A 20,886-nucleotide genomic window follows, 5' to 3' on the forward strand; every position below is an offset into this window, starting at 1 on the left:
AGGGAGTTCCAGCCTTCCAGAATTGCATCCAGTGATCACATTGGCAGAACCCTTGCTTCTAACCGAAACCTAGTAATAGTAGGGAGACAGATAAGAAAATAATTGCTTGATGTCTTTATTGATGTGAGGGCCTAGCCTTATATAGCTGGCTACATAGATATATGGAAATAAAGTAACAATCTTGGAAGCTTATCTAGTTATTTAAAAGAAATCTAATAACCAGTAACCAACTAGAGATGAAATCTGTTACGTATTTGCTTAAGGCAGACCAGGGGGTTAGACTTTAGGCGTTGGCTGTATGCCTAACCCCACTTGTCACACATTATAAGCTCATATTATTTGAGCAGTACACATGTTCCTTAAATATGTGTGACCTATCAGGAGTTACTCACAGCATGTAATTCGGCTTTCAATATGTCAGCTGATTCAGTAGACATTGCTTGATGTTCCTTACTTCTTTTTCCATTTGAAGTCTTTATATGTTGCATTTGTTGGGATGATTCATGTTTTTGTATTGTACGAATGCTGAGCTGGGCATTGCAGTGGTGAAGAGCTAAATATTGTCCATAACTAGGTTCAATAGCACAACGCAACACAATATAGCAACGTCAAACTGGTTCTTGTTAGCTTTGTTGCTCTACATGATCTGTAATTTAAAAATTCCATGGACAAGATTTCTCTATGTGCTTGTACACATCCATCTAGCTGCCTGAATGCCAAAAAATGTTGCTTATTCTGTTTCTCAATATATGCTACTTTGGCATACCAGTACAAGCACGGTCACACTTTTCAAGTTTGACCACCAACATATTAAAAACATCTAGATTTTCACATCAGAAAAACACTAGTAGCTCTTCCACTAGAGTTGCTCTACAAGTTTTTTTGAAAACTAGTTGCTCTACAAGTTGTAGATGCTTTTATGAATGTGGATTTTCTCAACTAGTTGCCGCTGCACCCTACTCTAGCATCCATCGCGAAAAGTTCTAAAAAGACGGGAATTTTGTAGATGTACAGTTTGCTATAATATGCGCAGCTGATAAATGGCCATTTGTGTATTGTGCGAAAAATTAAGAGATGAGTGTCTAGTATAGCAACTATATGTGCACACATGGTCACACTCACTCTTAAAGCATATGTGCGAGCATTTTGTATATCTATGACTTTTTTTCGCTTTTTGATAAAGAATTACGTGCTTTCCATCTTCACATTCTTGTGAAATGCATAAGATATAATTTTGCCAACTACTATACAAACATATAATCATTAAGACCATGAATAGGAAAGCATCTTTCATTTATAAACGGTGAGTGCTCCATATTTCTTAGTTTATGATTACTAGTAAAAGGTACTGATTCTGTTCCTAAATGTAAGACGTTTTTAGAAGTGCAAAAACGTCTTACATTTATGAACAGAGGGTAGATTATACGATTTGAACAGAAATCATGGTATTTGGCAATGTTCAAAAAATCATTAACTGGTAGCTGCTTGGTCGGCTGGCGATAAGGGATTTATAGGTGAATCGGCCAGTTAACGGCAAATATACCAGTTAATTCGCCTATAAGTCAATTAATCGGCTACTCGGTGACCCACTGAGTAGGGATTAATTGGCCAGTTAACTGATTTATCGGCCGATATTCTGACAATACTTAATTATGATAATTTTCGATCATGTGGTGTAGACGTGCAAATTTGTTTTTTAGAGGTTGGTGAACCAATCTTGCAACCGGTTCATTGATTTTTAAAATTTAATATTTGAAGCAAATTTGTTACGCCAAAAGTCAAAATTTTGAATATGAAAACTGAATTTTTTTTGTGATAAATTTTCACAAAAGAATAACCGAAAGTATTGAAATTATGCCTGATAGTTCCAAATAGTCAAGAAAACTCGATCAAACTACATATTAATTGGTTCTTATGCTAATGACCAGCTGAAAAATTGGTTTTGGCAGGAGCACTGTTGATGGTGTGTAAATCAAGTTCAAAACTGCTGTTTATAAGTAGAGATTATGATTACTTTAAGTTGCAACTTAGTTAAAAAAGCAACTCATATGTCCATGCCCCCTTTTCTCTTGGTTTTGAATTGATTTTTGTTTAGACTTTAGAACCGTTGATGTCGAATAAATTTGAAAGAAGCACCAATCATTGGAGCTCCAACCATTTGTACTTCTTTGAAACTTATTCGACATCAACGGTTCTAAAGTCTAAACAAAAAACTACTATTGTGATGCGAACTAGCTCGTCAGGTTGGGGATTTGATATTGTTTCCCAATTGTTTCTCATCTTTGTTTGTATCTAGACCATCTGGATGGTGCAATAGTTTCAATTGTGTTTTACTGTCTTCAGGTTGAAAGTGAATTGCCAGGGAAGATTGAAAGACTTGTAAGATGCGAGCCATCAGCTTATCAGAAACTTCTGATGACAAGGGTGGAAGACAACCTTGGTGGAATTGGAGCAGTTAAGGTGCGTAGTGTGTGACTGTTCGAGTTGTTTATTTTAATGTTTCACTTGTCAGATATTTCACAGGTTCTTATTTGTAATATGTGTCTTAAAATTTTTAGGTTCGCTCGGTGCACAATTCTGTCATGGAATTGAGGAACATATGCAACCATCCATACCTTAGCCAGCTTCATGTTGAGGAGGTAGAGCATGATTCTGCCTTGTCGCCACATTCTGGCTATTTTTGTTTCCTCTTGGGCATCACCAGCCATATGGATTGTCTATGCAGATTGAGGGTCATCTACCTAGGCACTACCTGCCATCTATTGTGAGGCTGTGTGGGAAACTTGAGATGTTGGACAGATTGCTACCCAAACTCAAAGCTACTGGCCATAGGGTAAGTGGATTTTACTGGTAGCGTGGTAGGTTTGTAAAGATCTCCTACTCGTATGTCGCATGAATTGTATTTTCTTGAACAAGTCTCACATCAAACTTGCATTATCTGAGTTGAAGTTGTCGTTCGTTCCTTGTTCCTTCCTTGGCATGCAGGTTCTACTTTTTTCTACAATGACAAGATTGCTTGATGTGATGGAGGATTATCTGGTATGGAAAAAGTATCAGTACCTTCGGTTAGATGGACACACTTCTGGGCATGAGAGAGGAGCACTTATTGATAGATTTAATGATCCTGATTCTCCAGCTTTCATTTTTCTGCTAAGGTAAAATATTGGTTCAGTATATTGTGGTGTAGGAGGCATTATATAAATAGAACATAGTGAACTCATGAATCCTTATCGGCCAATTTAATTAATTAATATTTGATATCTAAGGCCTACTTCACCCCTGTTTTCTGTAGTATCCGAGCAGGAGGCGTTGGTGTCAATCTTCAAGCAGCTGATACTGTCATCATATTTGATACTGATTGGAATCCTCAGGTAGCTAAAGTTCCTTCAGTGTTGTCACTCTATGTTGTAAGATTTGTTTTACATAAATATATCTTTTCCTTGATTATTTCAGGTTGACTTGCAAGCACAGGCTAGAGCCCACAGAATTGGTCAAAAGAAGGAGGTTCTTGTTTTACGTTTAGAAACTGTAAGTGCACACTGACAGTTCGCTTATCACCAGGAGTAAATATGTAGAAACTGAAATGAACAAGGAACATTTGTTTGCTAACAAGGAGATGGTAGTTAATAAATAGAGCAAGTCGCCAGTTGAGTCCTTTGTGTTGCATAGGGTTTGTTTGAGCATCTTAGATCAATAGTTAGATACGTGACTTATGTGGTATTCTAAATGAAGAACTGGTCCAGATTTACTCAATACCACTCCACCATGGGGATGGGCCCCCATGCATAAACAGCACCCTGCTTGCACTTTCTTCCTCACTTCATGTAAAAGGGTTAATTCGGAGGTGCAATGTTTTGACTCATGACTCATCATGCATTATATGCTACTATGCCCACACTAGAATCTGGATTCCAATACTGCTTGGGTTTTCCTCTCTTTGTGCCAATTTGTGGCTGTTGTGTTGCTGCGCTGCCTTGGAACCTAGCTATAGGGATCTTTACTGTTTTCTTGTATATTTTGGTGATATAACTCCAAAAGAAGTTACTTTCAACTGCTCCCTCCGAGAATTCGCTTCTGAATATCTTTCCATGGAGAATATCACGAGTGTAGTTATTGCTGTGTTTCCAGTCTCTGTTTTACTTAAATGCTTTGTATCTGTCAATTAGTAGGGGTACGCATGGTCATTTCTCATTAACTCTCTCAGATTTAGTGCTCTCTTTGTCCGTTCGCTTGATGAAGTAACTATCCATATGTGGAAAAAGGTACTGCACTAGGTACCAGATCGTGACTGCTCTCTACGGAGCCTTTGTCTTCTTGGCTGTTTATTTCTCTAAGCTTGGACAGAACCCACTAGCGTTTTGTGACACTGCCAATATGATAGGAATAAATGCTGCCTGTTATGCTCTAACCAGAACCAATGCATTCTATTACTTCAACTGAAAATTTCAATACGCCTGTTCCTGACTTGGATGTACCTTGTTGAATTTAAGGTCCGAACTGTAGAAGAGCAAGTCAGGGCTTCGGCAGAACATAAATTAGGCGTTGCTAATCAGAGTATAACTGCTGGATTTTTCGACAACAACACAAGGTCAATTCTTCTACTCGGTTAAGATTTTAGCTTTTCTAGCTCTCTTTTTTCCTTTCCTTCATGCTAGATGGTAACAATTGCAGTGCTGAAGATCGGAGGGAGTATCTTGAGTCACTTCTACGTGAGTGTAAAAAGGAAGAATCAGCTCCAGTGTTAGATGATGATGCTCTGAATAATATTCTTGCCCGCAGGTAAGACTGAGTTTGCTGTTAGTATTATTTAAGCATTGTTTTAACAATCTCTGTCACTCCTGGTACTTTATCTAATTACATGACATATCACATTTCTCTCCTTGCAGCGAAGATGAGATCGACATATTTGAATCTATTGACAAGCAAAGACTAGATGATGAAATGGTATACTAAATTCCTTTACTTTGTACATGTTTATTTCTGCTAATATTTTGTGCATCCCAATTTGATTCTTGTACCCCTTGTAGGCTGTATGGCTAAAGGTTGTTCAGGATGGTTCAGTTAGTGGGCTAGACCCCTCAGTATTGCCACCCCGCCTTGTGTCTGATGATGATCTGAAGCCCTTCTGTCATGCTATGAAGATTTACGAGTCTTCAAATGTAAAAAATGTGAAGGTAAATGTGAGGAAGAAGGGCGAGCTTGGCGGCCTTGATACAAAGCATTACGGAAGGGGAAAACGTGCTCGTGAGGTCAGTTGCATTATCATCTTCTGTATGTCTCTCTATTATTGGTTGAAGTATTTGTTTGCTAATTTCATTATATATCCTTTGTAGGTCCGGTCTTATGAGGATCAATGGACCGAAGAAGAATTTGAAAAACTTTGTCAGGCTGAATCTCCTGACTCACCTCAACCTGGTGGTGTATTGAAGGATATAGATATCTCTAAAGAGAGTAAGTTGGAGGTACCTGCAGAAAGTTCAATAGACCCAAAAGAAAGTTCAATAGATCCAGTCGAAGCCAAAACGGTGCCAGTCCTGGCTGTTCCAGACTCCTCACCACCAGTCCCGTCTGTTCCAGACTCCTCACCAGCAAAGCGGCGAAGAGGTAGACCTAGAAGGTCAGACGTTTCAGTATCTCCTGTTATGTCCCCAGCAAAAGCTGTCCAACAAGAGGCAGGAACTACACTTGGCAGTTCTGCACCAGCAAGTACCATCGATTCTGCAGCACCAACTGCTACCATCCATTCTACTGGTCCAGATGTTACCACCCATTCTGCTGCACCAGTTGCTGCCATCAAACCAGATATTGGTGCAGAAGTTAAGGCTACTGCTTTTGTTGCTGCTGTACCAACTGCTACCATGAAACCCGAGATTGGTACTGAAGTTACGGACCATGTTGTTTTGGAAGGGTCTATAGCAAAGGAAGTTGGTCCGGCGGTAGAGAGCGGTCATGACCCAGTAGCTGCCAGTGCAGCCCCTCATCCACCAGCTCCTGCTACATCTAGAGGCAGAAAGACCCAAACAGTTGAAACCCCTCGCAGACGAGGCCGAAAACCAAAATCTCTTTCCTCATCTAGTGCTGGTGATGTTAATATAAACCCTGTGGTTGCAATTGGTAGTGGACCTGCTTCTGTGGGTTCTCCATATCCTCAAGGGGATATGCCTGCAAGTCTCATGTCAAGATTTCAGAAGGATTTGGTTACAGGTAGGCCTGTTACGTCATTGCCAGAGGCAGTTAAGGGCATCTCCGCCCCTGAAGGTACGACACCTGTTGCCGAAGATAAACACACTGGAACTGCAATAAGCTCGGACAATGCCAGCTTACTAATGCCAAAGATCATTCACAACGAAAATGTTGGATTTGTTCAAGTGAGCTCTGAGCAAGTTTTTTCTGCATCAGTACCTACTTTAACTGCCGTCTCAGGTGGAATATTGAAAGCATCACATATTCTCTTGGCAGATAAGCCTGCCGAGAAGCAAAGTGCTTCACGCCGTCGCAGAAAGAAAGCGCCTGGTGGTGAGGATACTGGAGTAAGCACTAGGCAAAGAGCAGCTATGAAGAAATCTGATGGTATTCCTGGTACCACTGACAATGTTGGTGCGGACACGAGCACAGCTGAGAAGCTAGGAGCAGTGAATGTAAAAGATGGCAGTTCACTTCAAGATACTCCCAAGGAATTACCAAATATAAACTCTCCTCCATATGACAAGTCTGGGTATGACTCTCAACCAAGAACACCTATAGCAGTTCCCATTAGTGAAGCTGCACTTCCTAGTGGTTCCGGTAATGCCCATGTTGCTTATTCTGATATAACTCCTAGGATACCTACCAATCCTGATGTTCAAGATAAACCAGTAAATCTGCACATAGGAGCACCTCTAGCGGCAGCCACACAACCTGAAGTGCCATGTAAGACAGGGAATGACCATGTTGCAGTGTGTTCTGTGGTCACTACCACACATTCTGAAACGGTTACTGAAAAACCATTGCTAAATCCTGTTAGTGAAGTAGCAAATGTCCAGGTCGAAGCACCTAGTTCTTCACTTCATAATTCAGGTAAGAACATCAGTACAGTGCCTTCAGAGGTCAATAGTGTCGCTCCCAGTAAGGCATCAGGTAGGAGGAGGAAAGGTCCTGCCTCTGAACCACGCACCAGAAGTAAAGCCGCAACAGCTGCATGTGAACGTCGTGCTCGACTAGCTGGACCAAAGCAGACAGGTGATGCGAGAAAATTAGAAATATTGGCAAGCCCAAGCACGGCGGTTTGTGTTTCTTCAGTTGAGCAACAGGAAACCGCCCTGGCAGAGCCTCTCACCGCTTCTGTCTGCGAACCGCAGAAGAATGCTGAGAGTCATGTACGTGGTGGAATGTCTACTCCGACGGGGATACTAGATGCCCCAAAGCAAATTGCTACCCAGTCAATTACAGCATGTACTGAAGAAACAAATAACAGTCTAAGCACCCAGACTCCTGCACTTCCCATATCCAGAGAAAGTATTCTTTCCATGGGTGACAAGCAAGGTTCTCTCTCTCTCTCTCTCTCTCTCTCTCTGCTGTTATTATTCATTGTTTGGTAGTAACAATGGCTCATGCTGATGCCCATGATGCCTTTTTTCAGGTGTTGGAGTTGATACCATACATGGACAAACAAAGATGGTTTTGGCTGCAGAACTGACATCTGCAAATGATGAACATAAGCTGCATGAAGTACATGATAAGACTGCTGATGGTAATATACTCCAACACAGTGCGGCAAATGACACACTCCAGGATAAAACTGATAGCATTGCTGGTTTGGACCTAGCCTCTCGTCATAGAATTGGTGATTTGGAAATGGAGAAGGGTGATTCTAAAACAGTGATGTTACCAGACTGCCAAACCCCTTTTGATGCCTCAGTTAAGGATATTAACGATACTCTTGCCCCCACAGAAGCTGATGTCAGTGATCTGCAAAGTGAGGCTGCTGCTATTGATGTGACTAGTCCTAAGCAAGATACTATGGTAGTTGAAGCACTTTACACTAATCCTGGAGGTTCTGCTAGTCATCTGCCTGCTGCTTTACAATCAACGGACTCAAACCAGCATGCAGAACGGAAAGGAAGTTCAGATAACAGTGGCTCTAAAATTTTTGCATCTGGGAAGAAAACAGAGGAAATGGAAGGAACTTTGGATAAGAATACGGATCACAATCTTATTCAGGCAAATGCCAATATAGCTTTAGGAAGATATTCTCCTTCAGAGGACAAAAGAGAGGACAGTTGTGCCCATGTAGTTGATGGTGGGCTGTTGGGAAGCAAACAAACTCTTCCTGAAGTCGTTTCTGCTGTAAACACTGATGGCTCTGAGGAAGCACTCAATGCTTCGTCTACCCACTCGAATAAAGATGCCACCTTGGTTTGTGAAGTAACAAAGGATCCTGAGAGTCATGTATCAGTGTCTGTACTGGCCTCTGCTGCTATGAACGCTGGTGATGACTCTGAGGAAGTTCACAATGTTCCATCCACCCATTCTGATAGAGGGGGCAGCATGGTAGAAGTTGACGCGTCTAGAGATGATGCTACCTCTATTTGCGAAGTACGCAAGGATCCTGAGAGTAATGTATCTGGTGAGTTGTCGATGCCAGTACGGTTAGCGGAGCTTGAGTTAGAACTGCCAAACCAATCCAAATCTTCTAGCCAGTCTAGCGCAGTAAATGCTGATGAGACAAAGGCCAGTATCAACATTCAGACTACTTCATTGGTAGAATCAGGAGAACAAAAATCACCCAGAAATGGTGCACATGGTACTCCCTATCTCTATCCCCTCTTTCCCCCTCTCTCTCCCACCAACCATGATCCTGTACACATTCCCTGGTGTATGCTGATTGTTATTCTTATCCAGCTAGTGTATCTTTTTTATGTTTTGCCAGAGTTGAAAGAAGGGATGGAGTTGGCTGGGCCTAAGATTGAGTGCACCATACAAATGCCGAGTCCCGATGATAAGAGTATGCTCTGTTATTACTTTCTGTTGTAGTAGAGACGGGCCAGGGGGCTCATGCACATCTGCACCTTTTCAGGTTCTGAGGCTCATAGTTTGGCACAACGGGAGATGGTTTCGGGTGCAGAACAAGCATCTATGAAAGGTATAGTCAGGTTTTAAATTTCTGAATTAATTAACGCATGGTCAATAGTTACTCATGGATAGTGTATCTAACATATGTACAGATGATAAAGAAAACAAGATGGTTGATGTTACATTTTCGTCTGGTGGGGAACAAGAAACACAGCGAGCTGATGTAGACTTGCCCACATGTCCAACATATGCAGATTGTGAGGGTGAAAAGGACGATTCCCCTAAAACTATTTTGGCAGGCAGCCAATCTTTTTGTGAAGCCTCAGATAAGGACGTTGCCCCAGTGAGAGATGATCACACTGATCCGCAAAGTGAAGTTATTGTTGTTGATATGAATGATGCCAACCAAGACTCTGCTGAAGCGGAAGCTATGCAGATTGATAGTGTCTCCAAAGGATCTTCAAGTGATTTGCCTGCTGCTTTACGATCGACCGATTCAAATCAGCTGGCAGAACAAGTATCTCCTTGTCCGAAAGAACATGAGAAATTGGAAGAAACTTCTGGTGAAATTGGTGGTGGCAATTCCAATCGTAGTCGGACTGATGGTGATTCTCATATTATGAATCTAGTTGGTTATTCGGAAGACTCAGATGAGGACGATTCTATCCAGGTAGCTGATGTTGGTGATGTGGGAAGTAAAGAAACCACTCATTATGACATCTCAGCTGTCGCTAGAGGAGCAGAACCAGGAGATGGACCCTGCACAGAGCCTACTTGTGAAACTGCTGTTCATGTGCACGAATGCAATGCGGACGTTGCTATTTCTGAGGATGGTCATGGCACAACGGCCCTTGGCAGCGTCCAAGTGTCTACGACAGAACTAAAGGATTTGGAGAGTGGAAGATGTCTAGAACATGGAATAGGTACTTCTTTATCTGCTTGCTTTATTCATCAAAGCCCACCGAACAAAGAACTTAGTTATGCTATTTCAGTAATTCCTGACCCTGTTGATCATGATGGCACAGGAACCCCTGTGGCTCTTCAGGAGGGAACTGCTGTCGCTACAGAACCAGAAGCAAAGAAAGAGGTCGACGAACCTACTCAAAATGAAGATGTTGAGCTGGCTGCCATAAAGCCAGAGGCGGTGGAGCATGCTGGTACAGAGGCCGATCCAAGTAAAGAAGCATCTATACCTCCTCAAGAGGAAACCACTGCTGTAGCCTTGGTTACAGGACCGGAACAAAATGAAGAAGCAGATGCACCTACTCAAGTCGAACCAGTTGCTATAGTGCCAGATTCCATGGAGCATGCTAGTACCGAAGTTGATCAAAGTATAGAAACATCTGTGCGTCTCCCAGAAAAAACTTCTGTTATACCTGGTACGGAACCAGAAGAGAAGAAAGTAGAGGCATCCTCCCAAGAGGATAATGTTGAAGCAGTTGCTGCAGAGCCAGAACCTGCTGGATCCCAGGAAAATGCAGAAGTTTCTACCAAGCCTAGTCCTATGGAGATAGAGTCGGTTCAGGAAACAGCTATGCTGGGAGAAGCTGAAACCAGGCAGCAACTGCCACTTCCGTCTGCCGAGGGCGTGGTAGCCGAGGCTAGTGAACCTCCAGAGGTGACTGCTATGAAGGAACCAGAGTTGCTGAGCACTGAACCAGCACCCGATGGTGAAAATGCTAAGCTTGGAGAAGCCAAAGCTGAACAGCTGTTGCAGCAACCTTCATCCTGCGAGGCTATGGCAGCAGTCACAGGAGAGCTTCCTAGCGCAGCGGGAGCGAAAACGGATGGAACTTCAGACGTGGTGGCTGATGAGTCTCCTGCTGTCGTGGGAGAGGAGGTGCTCAACACTGAAACTGCACCTGATGGTAAAAATCCAAGGCCGAGCGAGGCTGATACGGCGCAGTCGCCACCTTTGCCTGAAGAGGGCAAGGCCGTTGCAGCTACCGAGCCTGCCAACCTTGAGGAGGCGGAGGCTACTGATGGGAAGTAGTTAGCGTGCAAAAATGGAAGCAGATGTTGCGTTGAAGAACCTCTGCCGTTAGATCAGACAGAGCATGTTTGGGCTGATGAAACTGAGAAGTACCTTAGACTTTATGCAAGTGTTGTATGTAGAACATAATTAAGAAACCTGTTGTATTCAGAGGAGTTGTTGGTACATAAGTTATAACTACCTAGTCCCTTTGCAATGCTAGTAGTACCTTGTTGCACCTGATGCAGTTGGTTGAGATCCTCTACGGCGGGTAGTGCCGATGACACGTGGGGTCTGGACCCTGATGCAGCAATTGCAGTGCCAGAACGGTGTGTTTTTACGCTGTTTTGCCTGCCATCAGCTGTTGAAAGGTCAGCCTGAACGCCATCGAGACCTATGCAATGCAAGGTGCTCGACGACGATAGTTCTGTAGCCGCACTTTGTTTTCTGGACTCGGATCCAGCGCGAACGTTCGTGCAGCAAGACGTTGGTTGATCCGGCGCGCTGCGCGCAGCTCATCGGGTTGCTAACTCCATCCAACCCCTTGCCGGATTAGACGGAAACTAGCGCAGAAGAAGCGCGCCTGTCACCGTTTCCGTCCGTATTTTGCCGAAATAAACAAGAAAATAATATGTATCACGTGATAAAATAAAATAAAGAGAACACGAGTTCCATCTCTACCCCATGATATGTGTAAGCACGGAACCAACATTAAACGATTTAACAAATTAAGTAAACCGGCTTGTCTATTAATATTTTTTTGTATGTTGTTTCGGTTTATTCAGATGATTACAATTCGACTACTATTTTGGTTTATGGTTTGCATAAATTAAAGTTTTTGGTTTATCTGGAGTTTATCACGAGTAGGCTATAAAGTGAAACATTATTAACAATGCATATCCAAGTAGCGAGCAACAAAACAATTCATGCACTAGAGTCAATAATCTAGTTCAGATCGCCATGTGATTTAACATAAATAGTTCACATCTTTATGTGATTAACATCCATAGTTCACATCGTCATGTGACCAACACCCAAAGGATTTACTGAAGTCAATAATCTAGTTCACATCGCTATGTGATTAACACCCAAAAAGTATTTAGGTGTAATCATGTTTTGCTTGTGAGAGAAATTTAGTCAACGGGTCTGCCATATTGAGAACCGTATGTATTTTGCAAATTTCTATGTCTACAATACTTTGCACGGAGCTACTCTAGCTAATTGCTCCCACTTTCAATATGTATCCAGATTGAGACATTGAGACATCTGGATTAGTGTCAAAGCTTGCATCGATGTAACCCTTTACGACAAACTCTTTGTCACCTCCATAACCGAGAAACATTTCCTTCCTCTTAGGTAACTAAGAATAATTTTGACCGCTGTCCAATGATCTATTCCTGGATCACTATTGTACCCCTTTGGCAAACTCATGGTAAGGTACACAATATGTCTGGTACATAACATGGCATACTTTATAGAACCTATGGCTGAGGCATAGAGAATGACTTTCATTCTCTCTCTATCTTCTGCCGTGGTCGGGTTTGAGTCTTACTCAACTTCACACCTTGCAACATAGGTAAGAACCATTTCTTTAACTGATTCATTTTGAACTTCTTCAAAAATCTTGTCAAAAGGTATGTGCTTTTGAAAGCCCTATTAAGCGTCTCGATCTATCTCTATAGATCCTGATGCCCCAAATATAAGTAGCTTCACCGACGTCTTTTATTGAAAAACTCTTATTCAAGTATCCTTTTATGCTATCCAGAAATTCTACATCATTTCCAATCAACAATATGTCATCCACATATAATATTAGAAATGCTACAAAGCTCTCACTCACTTTCTTGTAAATACATGCTTCTCCAAAAGTCTGTATAAAACCATATGCCTTGATCACCTCATCAAAGCATATATTCCAACTCCGAGATGCTTGCACCAGTCCATAAATGGACGCTAGAGCTTGCACACTTTGTTAGCACCTTTAGGATCGACAAAACCTTTTGGTTGCATCATATACAACTCTTCTTTTAAAAATCCATTAAGGAATGCAGTTTTGACGTCCATTTGCCAGATTTCATAATCATAAAATGTGGCAATTACTAACATGATTCGGAAAGACTTAAGCATAGCTACGGGTGAGAAGGTCTCATCGTAGTCAACATCTTGAACTTGTCGAAAACCTTTCGCAACAAGTCGAGCTTTATAGACAGTAACATTACCATCAGCGTCAGTCTTCTTCTTGAAGATCCCTTTATTCTCTATGGCTTGCCGATCATCGGGCAAGTTAATCAAAGTCCATACTTTGTTCTCATACATGGATCCTATCTCAGATTTCATGGCCTCAAGCCATTTTGTGGAATCTGGGCTCATCATCGCTTCCTCATAGCTCGTAGGTTCATCATGGTCTAGTAACATGATCTCCAGAATAGGATTACCTTACCACTCTAGTGTGAAATGTGCTCTGGTTGACCTACGAGGTTCGGTAGTAACTTGATCCGAAGTTTCATGATCATTATCATTAGCTTCCTCTCTAGTTGGTGTAGGCATCACTGGAACTGATTTCTGTGATGAGGTACTTTCCAACTCAAGAGAAGGTACAATTACCTCATCAAGTTCTACTTTCCTCCCACTCACTTCTTTTGAGAGAAACTCCTTCTCTAAAAAGGATCCATTCTTAGCAACAAAGATCTTGCCTTCGGATCTGTGATAGAAGGTGTACCCAACAGTTTCTTTCCGGTATCCTATGAAGACGCACTTCTTTGATTTGGATTCGAGCTTATAAGGCTGAAGTTTTTTCACATAAGCATCGCAACCCCAAACTTTAAGAAATGATAGCTTAGGTTTCTTGCCAAACCATAGTTCATACGGTGTTGTCTCAACGGATTTAGATGGTGCCCTATTTAAAGTGAATGCAGCTGTCTCTAATGCATCACCCCAAAACGATAGTGGTATATCAATAAGAGACATCATAGATTGCATCATATCTAATAAAGTACGGTTACGACGTTCGGACACACCATTACGCTGTGGTGTTCCAGATGGCGTGAGTTGTGAAACTATTCCACATTGTTTTAAATGAAGGCCAAACTCATAACTCAAATATTCACCTCTGCGATCAGATCGTAGAAACTTTATTTTCTTATTACGATGATTCTCCACTTCACTCTGAAATTCCTTGAACATTTCAAATGTTTCAGACTTGTGTTTCATTAAGTAGATATACCCATATATGCTCAAATCATTTGTGAAGGTCAGAAAATAATGATACCCACAGCGAGCCTCAACACTCATCGGACCGCATACATCGGTATGTATTATTTCCAATAAGTCATTGACTCGCTCCATTGTTCCGGAGAATGGAGTTTTAGTCATCTTGCCCATGAGGCATGGTTCGCAACTATCAAAATGATTCATAATCAAGTGATTCCAAAAGCCCATCTGCATGGTGTTCCTTCATGCGCTTTATACCAATATGACCTAAATGACAGTGCTACAAATATGTTGCACTGTCATTACCAACTTTGCATCTTTTGCCATCAATATTATGAATATGTGTATCACTATGATCGAGATTCAATAAACCATTTACATTGGGTGTATGACCATAGAAGGTTTTATTCATGTAAACAGAACAACAATTATTCTCTGACTTAAATGAATAACCGTATCGCAATAAACATGATCCAATCATATTCATGCTAAACGAAAACACCAAATAACATTTATTTAGGTTCAACACTAATCCCGAAGGTAGAGGCAGTGTGCGATGGTGATCTTATCAACCTTGGAATCACTTCCAACACACATCGTCACCTCGCCCTTAACTAGTCTCTGTCCATTCTGTAACTCCAGTTTCGAGTTACTAATCTTAGCAATTGAACCGGTATCAAATACCCCGGGGTTACTATGAACACTAGTAAAATACACATCAATAACATGTATATCAAATATACCTTTGTTCACTTTGCCATCCTTCTTATCCTCCAAATACTTGGGGTAGTTCCGCTTCCAGTGACTATTCCCTTTGCAGTAGAAGCACTCAGTTTCAGGCTTAGGTCTAGCTTTGGGCTTCTTCACGGGAGTGGCAAATTGCTTGCCATTCTTCTTGAAGTTCCCTCTCTTTCCCTTGCCTTTTTATTGAAACTAGTGGTTTTTTAACCATCAACACTTGATGCTCTTTCTTGATTTCTGCCTTCGCCGATTTCATCATCGCGAAGAGCTTGGGAATCGTTTTTGTCATCCCTTGCATATTATAGTTCATCACGAAGTTTTAGTAGCTTGGTGATAGTGACTAGAGAACTCTGTCAATCACTATCTTATCAGCAAGATTAACTCCCACTTGATTCAAGCAATTGTAGTACCCAGACATTCTGAGTACATGCTCACTGGCTGAGCTATTCTCCTCCATCTTGTAGGAAAAGTACTTGTCAGATGTTTCATACCTCTCGACACGAGCATGAATCTGAAATACCAATTTTCAGCTCTTGGAACATATCATATGCTCCATGGCATTCAAAACACTTTTGAAGTCCCGGTTCTAAGCCGTAAAACATGGCGCACTAAACTATCAAGTAGTCATCATACTGAGCTTGTCAAATGTTCATAACATTTGCATATGCCCCTGCAATAGGTCTGTCACCTAGCGGTGCATCAAGGACATAATTCTTCTGTGCAGCAAATGAGGATAACCCTCAGATTACAGACCCAGTCCGCATCATTATTGCTACTATCATTTTTCAACTTAGTTTTCTCTACGAACATATCAAAAATAAAACAGGGGAGCTATACACGAGCTATTGATCTACAACATAGATATGCAAAAACTATCAGTACTAAGTTCATGATAAATTAAGTTAAATTAATCATATTACTTAAGAACTCCCACTTAGAGTAGTTTTCAATGGTGAACATCTCTATGTTGATCATATCTACTATATGATTCACGTTCGACCTTTCGGTCTCCAGTGTTCCGAGGCCATGTCTGTACATGCCAGGCTCGTCAAGTTTAACCCGAGTATTATGCATGTGCAAACTGTCTTGCACCCGTTGTATTGGAACGTAAAGTCTATCACACCCGATCATCACGTGGTGTCTCAACACGACGAACTGTCGCAACGCTGCATACTCACGGAGAACACCTATACCTTGAAATTTTAGTAAGGGATCATCTTATAATGCTATCGCTGTACTAAGCAAAATAAGATGCATAAAAGATAAACATCACATGCAATCAAAATATGTGACATGATATGGCCATCATCATCTTGTGCCTTTGATCTCCATCTCCAAAGCACCGTCATGATCTCCATCATCACCGGCTTGACACCTTGATCTCCGTCATAGTGTCGTGGTCGTCTCGCCAACTATTGCTTCTACAACTATCGCTAACGCATAGTGATAAAGTAAAGCAATTACATGGCATTTGCATTTCATACAATAAAAAGACAACCATAAGGCTCCTGCCGGTTGCCAGTGACTTTTACAAAACATGAACATCTCATACAATAACGTATATCACATCATGTCTTGACCATATCACATCACAACATGCCCTGCAAAAACAAGTTAGACATCCTCTACTTTGTTGTTGCAAGTTTTACGTGGATGCTACGGGCTTCCAGCAAGAACCGTTCTTACCTACGCATCAAAAACCACAACCGTGATTTATCAAGTTTGCTGTTTTAACCTTCAACAAGGACCGACCGTAGTCAAATTCGATTCAACTAAAGTTGGAGAAACAGACACCCGCCAGCCACCTTTATGCGAAACTAGTTGCATGTTTGTCGGTGGAACCGGTCTCATGAATGTGGTCATGTAAGGTTGGTCCGGGCCGCTTCAACCAACAATACCGTCGAATCAAAATAAGACATTGCTGGTAAGCAATATGACGATCACCGCCCACAACCCTTTGTGTTCTACTCATGCATATCATCTACGCATAGACCTAGCTCGGATGCCACTGTTCGGGAACATAGCATGCAATTTCAAAAAATTTCCTACGCTCACGCAAGATCTATCTAGGAGATGCATAGCAACGAGAGGGGGAGAGTGTGTCTACATACCCTCATAGACCGAAAGTGGAAGCGTTTGACAACGCGGTTGATGTAGTCGAACTTCTTCTCATTTCGACCGATCAAGCACCGAACGTACGACACCTCCGAGTTCTGCACAAGTTCAGCTCGATGACGTCCCTCAAACTTTTTATCCAGCAGAGTGTCGAGGAAGTAGATGAGTTTCTTCAGCATGACGGTGTGGTGATGGAGATGGTGAAGTGATCCACGCAGGGCTTCGCCTAAGCACTATGAGAATATGATCGAGGGTGTAATCTATGGAGGAAGGCGCCGCAGACGGCTAACAGATGTTGTTTTTTGTTCTAGCCATGCCCCCACTCATATATATAGGTCGGAGGGGAGGAGAGGCAGCCAAGGAGGCGCCCCAAGTAGGAGGATCCTACTTGGGCGCCTCCCAATTCGGCCTCCCCTCTTCCATATTCATTCGGAGGGGGAAGGAAGGAGGAGGGAGGAGGGAAGGAAGGGGAGGCCGAATCCCTCCCCTTCATTTCTCCCTTCTCCTCTTTCCTTCCCTTATTTTGGCCTACATGGGGCGCACGAGCCCCTTAGGGGCTGGTCTGTCCCCCTCTTGGCCCATTAAGGCCCATGTAGTTGCCGGGAGGATGCCCGGAACCCCTTCCGGTGACCCGATATGCACCCGGTACCCCCGGAACACTTCCGGTGTCTGAATACCATTGTCCAATATATGAATCTTTACCTCTTGACCATTTCAAGACTCCTCGTCATGTCTGTGATCTCATCCGGGACTTCGAACAACATTCGGTCACCAAATCACATAACTCATATAATACAAAATTGTCATTGAATGTTAAGCGTGTGGACCCTATGGGTTCGAGAACTATGTAGACATGACCGAGACACCTCTCCGGTCAATAACCAATAGCGGAACCTAGATGCTCATACTGGTTCCCACATATTCTACGAAGATCTTTATCGGTCGTACCATAATGACAACATACATTATTCCCTTTGTCATCGGTATGTTACTTGCCCGAGGTTCGATCGTTGGTATCTTCATACCTAGTTCAATCTCGTTACCGACAAGTCTCTTTACTCGTTCCATAATACATCATCCCGCAACTAACTCATTAGTCGCATTTCTTGCAAGGCTTATTATGATGTGCATTACCAAGAGGGCCCAAAGATACCTCTTCGATACTCGAAGTGACAAATCCTAATCTCGATCTATGCCAACCCAACAAACACCTTCAGAGATACCTGTAGAGCATCTTTATAATCACCCAGTTACGTTGTGATATTTGATAGCACACAAGGTATTCCTCCTGTATCGGGGAGTTGCATAATCTCATAGTCGAAGGAATATGTATATGACATGAAGAAAGCTATAGCAATAAAACTGCACGATCAACATGCTAAGCTAACGAATGGGTCTTGTCCATCACATCATTCTCTTGATGATGCGATCCCGTTTATCAAATGACAACACATGTCTATGGTTACGAAACTTAACCATCTTTGATTAACGAGCTAGTCTAGTTGAGGCTTACTAGGGACACGATGTTTTATCTATGTATCCACACATGTATCAAGTTCCCGGTTAATACAATTCTAGCATGAATAATAAAAATTTATCATGATATAGGGAAATATAAATAACAACTTTATTATTGCCTCTAGGGCATTTTTCCTTCAGAAGGCGTGGTGGCCGGCGCTGGGGCGCCGTTCTTGCGTGTGCGCGCGAGAGGGAGAGAGCAAGGGCGGCGGCTAGGGTTAGGTCTCCCGGCTCCCTAAGGAAGCCTAGCAAATATGACTGCTTCTTTCTTAATCCCAACATGGGTCCTTACACAAGTTTATATAATCCTCCTAATAAGATAATTGGGCTAAGCCCCTAATAACGATAAGATAAACTAGGCTACAACTAACTGGGCTAAGCCCCTAATATGTCGGTCATAACATCTCTCCCCGCCTGCACAAAAGGATCGTCCTCGAGCTGGAAGGCAGGGAAGCGCTTGCAGAACTCCTCGAGGTGATCAATGGGCGCCCAACACCTCCGCATCAGCTGGGGCAGGCAGGTCGCCGAGCCCAGCGGCGGTAGTGTCCTCCTTAGTGTAGTCCGTAGCCTCCGGGTAGAAGAGTCGCGGGCAGACGTGGTCGGGCACGTAGGGCTTGTCGTAGTTGAAGCACAACCCTTGGCAGTGAGCCAGCGGAACGGGTACACCACGAACACAACGAGGGGTGCCGCGGAAGCCTGAGCAAGCCGACCCTGCACGGGAACTTCTGGCCAGGGCGGCGACCCAGTGGCCCGGGGTAGTGGTGCCTGCTGGATGGCCATCGCGCGGCGCTCGAACATGCGGGCATAGTACATGGTCGTTTGGAGGTCCTGTGGCCCGTGCATTTCCACGTCCACGCGAATGTGGTCCGGTAGGCTGCCGACGAAGAGCTCAGCCCGCTGACGAGCCGAAACACCGAGCGCGTGGCACGCCAATGTCTGGAAGTGGTTGACGAAGTCTTGCACTGTGGTGAGGAACGGATGGCACCCAAGCTCCGCTAGACGACTCCCGCGTATAGGTGGACCGAAGCGCAAGAGGCACAGATCACAAAAATGCTCCCATGGCGGCATGCCGCCCTCGTCCTGCTCGAGGGCGTAATACCACGTCTGGGCGGAGCCGCGTAGATCATAGGAGGTGATCCAGGTGCGGTCAGACGCGAGCGTGCGCTGCACCCTAAAAAATTGGTCGCATTGGTTGAGCCAATTCAGGGGGTCGACGGTGCCGTCGTAGGTAGCGAACTCTAGCCTGGAGAATCTCGGCGGTGGCTGGGCATGGACGACAGGCAGGTATGTGTCATCCGTGTGGAACAGCGAGGGCGATAGTGCCGAGTGTGCAGGATGCAGAGTACCGCCATGGAAAATGGGCCCATCGACACCATCATAGGGACCGCGGCACCCGAGGACCCACCGAACTGCATGGTTGGGGGCCGCGCTGGCAGTGACATCACGTGCGGCTGTCTTGAGGCCATCGTATAGAACTGGCTCAATGGACCTGACGAGCCAGGCCGGTAGCGGAGATGGCGACGGGGGAAACTGACCTGGTGAATGGGCACCCCGGGTGCCGTCTACGGAAGGCCCGACCCCGAAATCGCCGATGGCGACGATGGCGGCTGCTGCTGCAGCGGCAGCGACATGATGGATGCGACGGAAGTCGCCGGTGGTGGCGGCTGCCACGGGAGCTGCTGCGGCCCTATGATGGTGGTGACGGGGGCGGGCGAAGGCAGCCCATAGTGCCCCCGAGGAAGGTGTAGATGCCCTGGACCGCCCGAGTCAGGTCCCGGAACGCCACCGTCATCTCCTCCGGGGTGAGCACGGCGGAGGTGGGCATGGGTGGCGTCCAGGCGGCGGAGGAGACTAGCCCGGTCAGGTACGACATGCTCGCCGCAGTGGTCATCAGTGTCGAGGATGCGATCGACAGCGGGAGGGAGGGGGTGGGCAGTGGTACAGACATGATCGAGCCTGAGACACCTGATACCAGATTGGTAGGAACCGGATCCCTACCAGGGCGAGATCTCAGGTTGTAGGGGTGGAAGGAGGGATGGCGTGGTCACCGACACTGGGGCACCGTCGTTGCGTGCACGCAAGAGAGGGAGAGAGCAGGAGGCGACGTCTAGGGTTAGGTCTCCCGGCCCCCTAAGGAAGATGATAAGATATGATTGCTTCTTGCTTAATCCCAAAACAGGTCCTTACACCAGTTTATATAATCCTCCTAATAAGATAATTGGGCTAAGCCCCTAATAATGATAAGATAAACTGGGCACAACTAACTGGGCTAAGCCCCT

General features: G+C 43.9%; 1 protein-coding gene across 5 annotated transcripts in view; it reads left to right on the forward strand.

Annotated features, from left to right (window-relative positions):
- LOC119329100 (chromatin structure-remodeling complex protein SYD-like) overlaps window positions 1-11,266 on the forward strand; it is a 30,981-nt gene extending 19,715 nt beyond the window's left edge. For all 5 annotated transcript variants that reach the window (XM_037602098.1, XM_037602101.1, XM_037602100.1 and 2 more), the window contains 16 exons: window positions 2,344-2,460; window positions 2,559-2,639; window positions 2,726-2,833; window positions 2,986-3,155; window positions 3,293-3,371; window positions 3,454-3,528; window positions 4,491-4,588; window positions 4,672-4,779; window positions 4,887-4,944; window positions 5,028-5,249; window positions 5,334-7,521; window positions 7,619-8,782; window positions 8,909-8,983; window positions 9,056-9,121; window positions 9,204-9,974; window positions 10,077-11,266. In XM_037602098.1, the coding sequence (XP_037457995.1) occupies window positions 2,344-2,460; window positions 2,559-2,639; window positions 2,726-2,833; window positions 2,986-3,155; window positions 3,293-3,371; window positions 3,454-3,528; window positions 4,491-4,588; window positions 4,672-4,779; window positions 4,887-4,944; window positions 5,028-5,249; window positions 5,334-7,521; window positions 7,619-8,782; window positions 8,909-8,983; window positions 9,056-9,121; window positions 9,204-9,974; window positions 10,077-11,044 (6,348 nt within the window). In that variant the 3' untranslated portion in view covers window positions 11,045-11,266. The remainder of the gene's footprint in view (window positions 1-2,343; window positions 2,461-2,558; window positions 2,640-2,725; window positions 2,834-2,985; window positions 3,156-3,292; window positions 3,372-3,453; window positions 3,529-4,490; window positions 4,589-4,671; window positions 4,780-4,886; window positions 4,945-5,027; window positions 5,250-5,333; window positions 7,522-7,618; window positions 8,783-8,908; window positions 8,984-9,055; window positions 9,122-9,203; window positions 9,975-10,076) is intronic.
- The last annotated feature ends 9,620 nt before the right edge of the window (window positions 11,267-20,886 follow it).

This window comes from Triticum dicoccoides, chromosome 7A (genome assembly GCF_002162155.2).
Source record: "Triticum dicoccoides isolate Atlit2015 ecotype Zavitan chromosome 7A, WEW_v2.0, whole genome shotgun sequence".
Taxonomy (NCBI): domain Eukaryota; kingdom Viridiplantae; phylum Streptophyta; class Magnoliopsida; order Poales; family Poaceae; genus Triticum; species Triticum dicoccoides.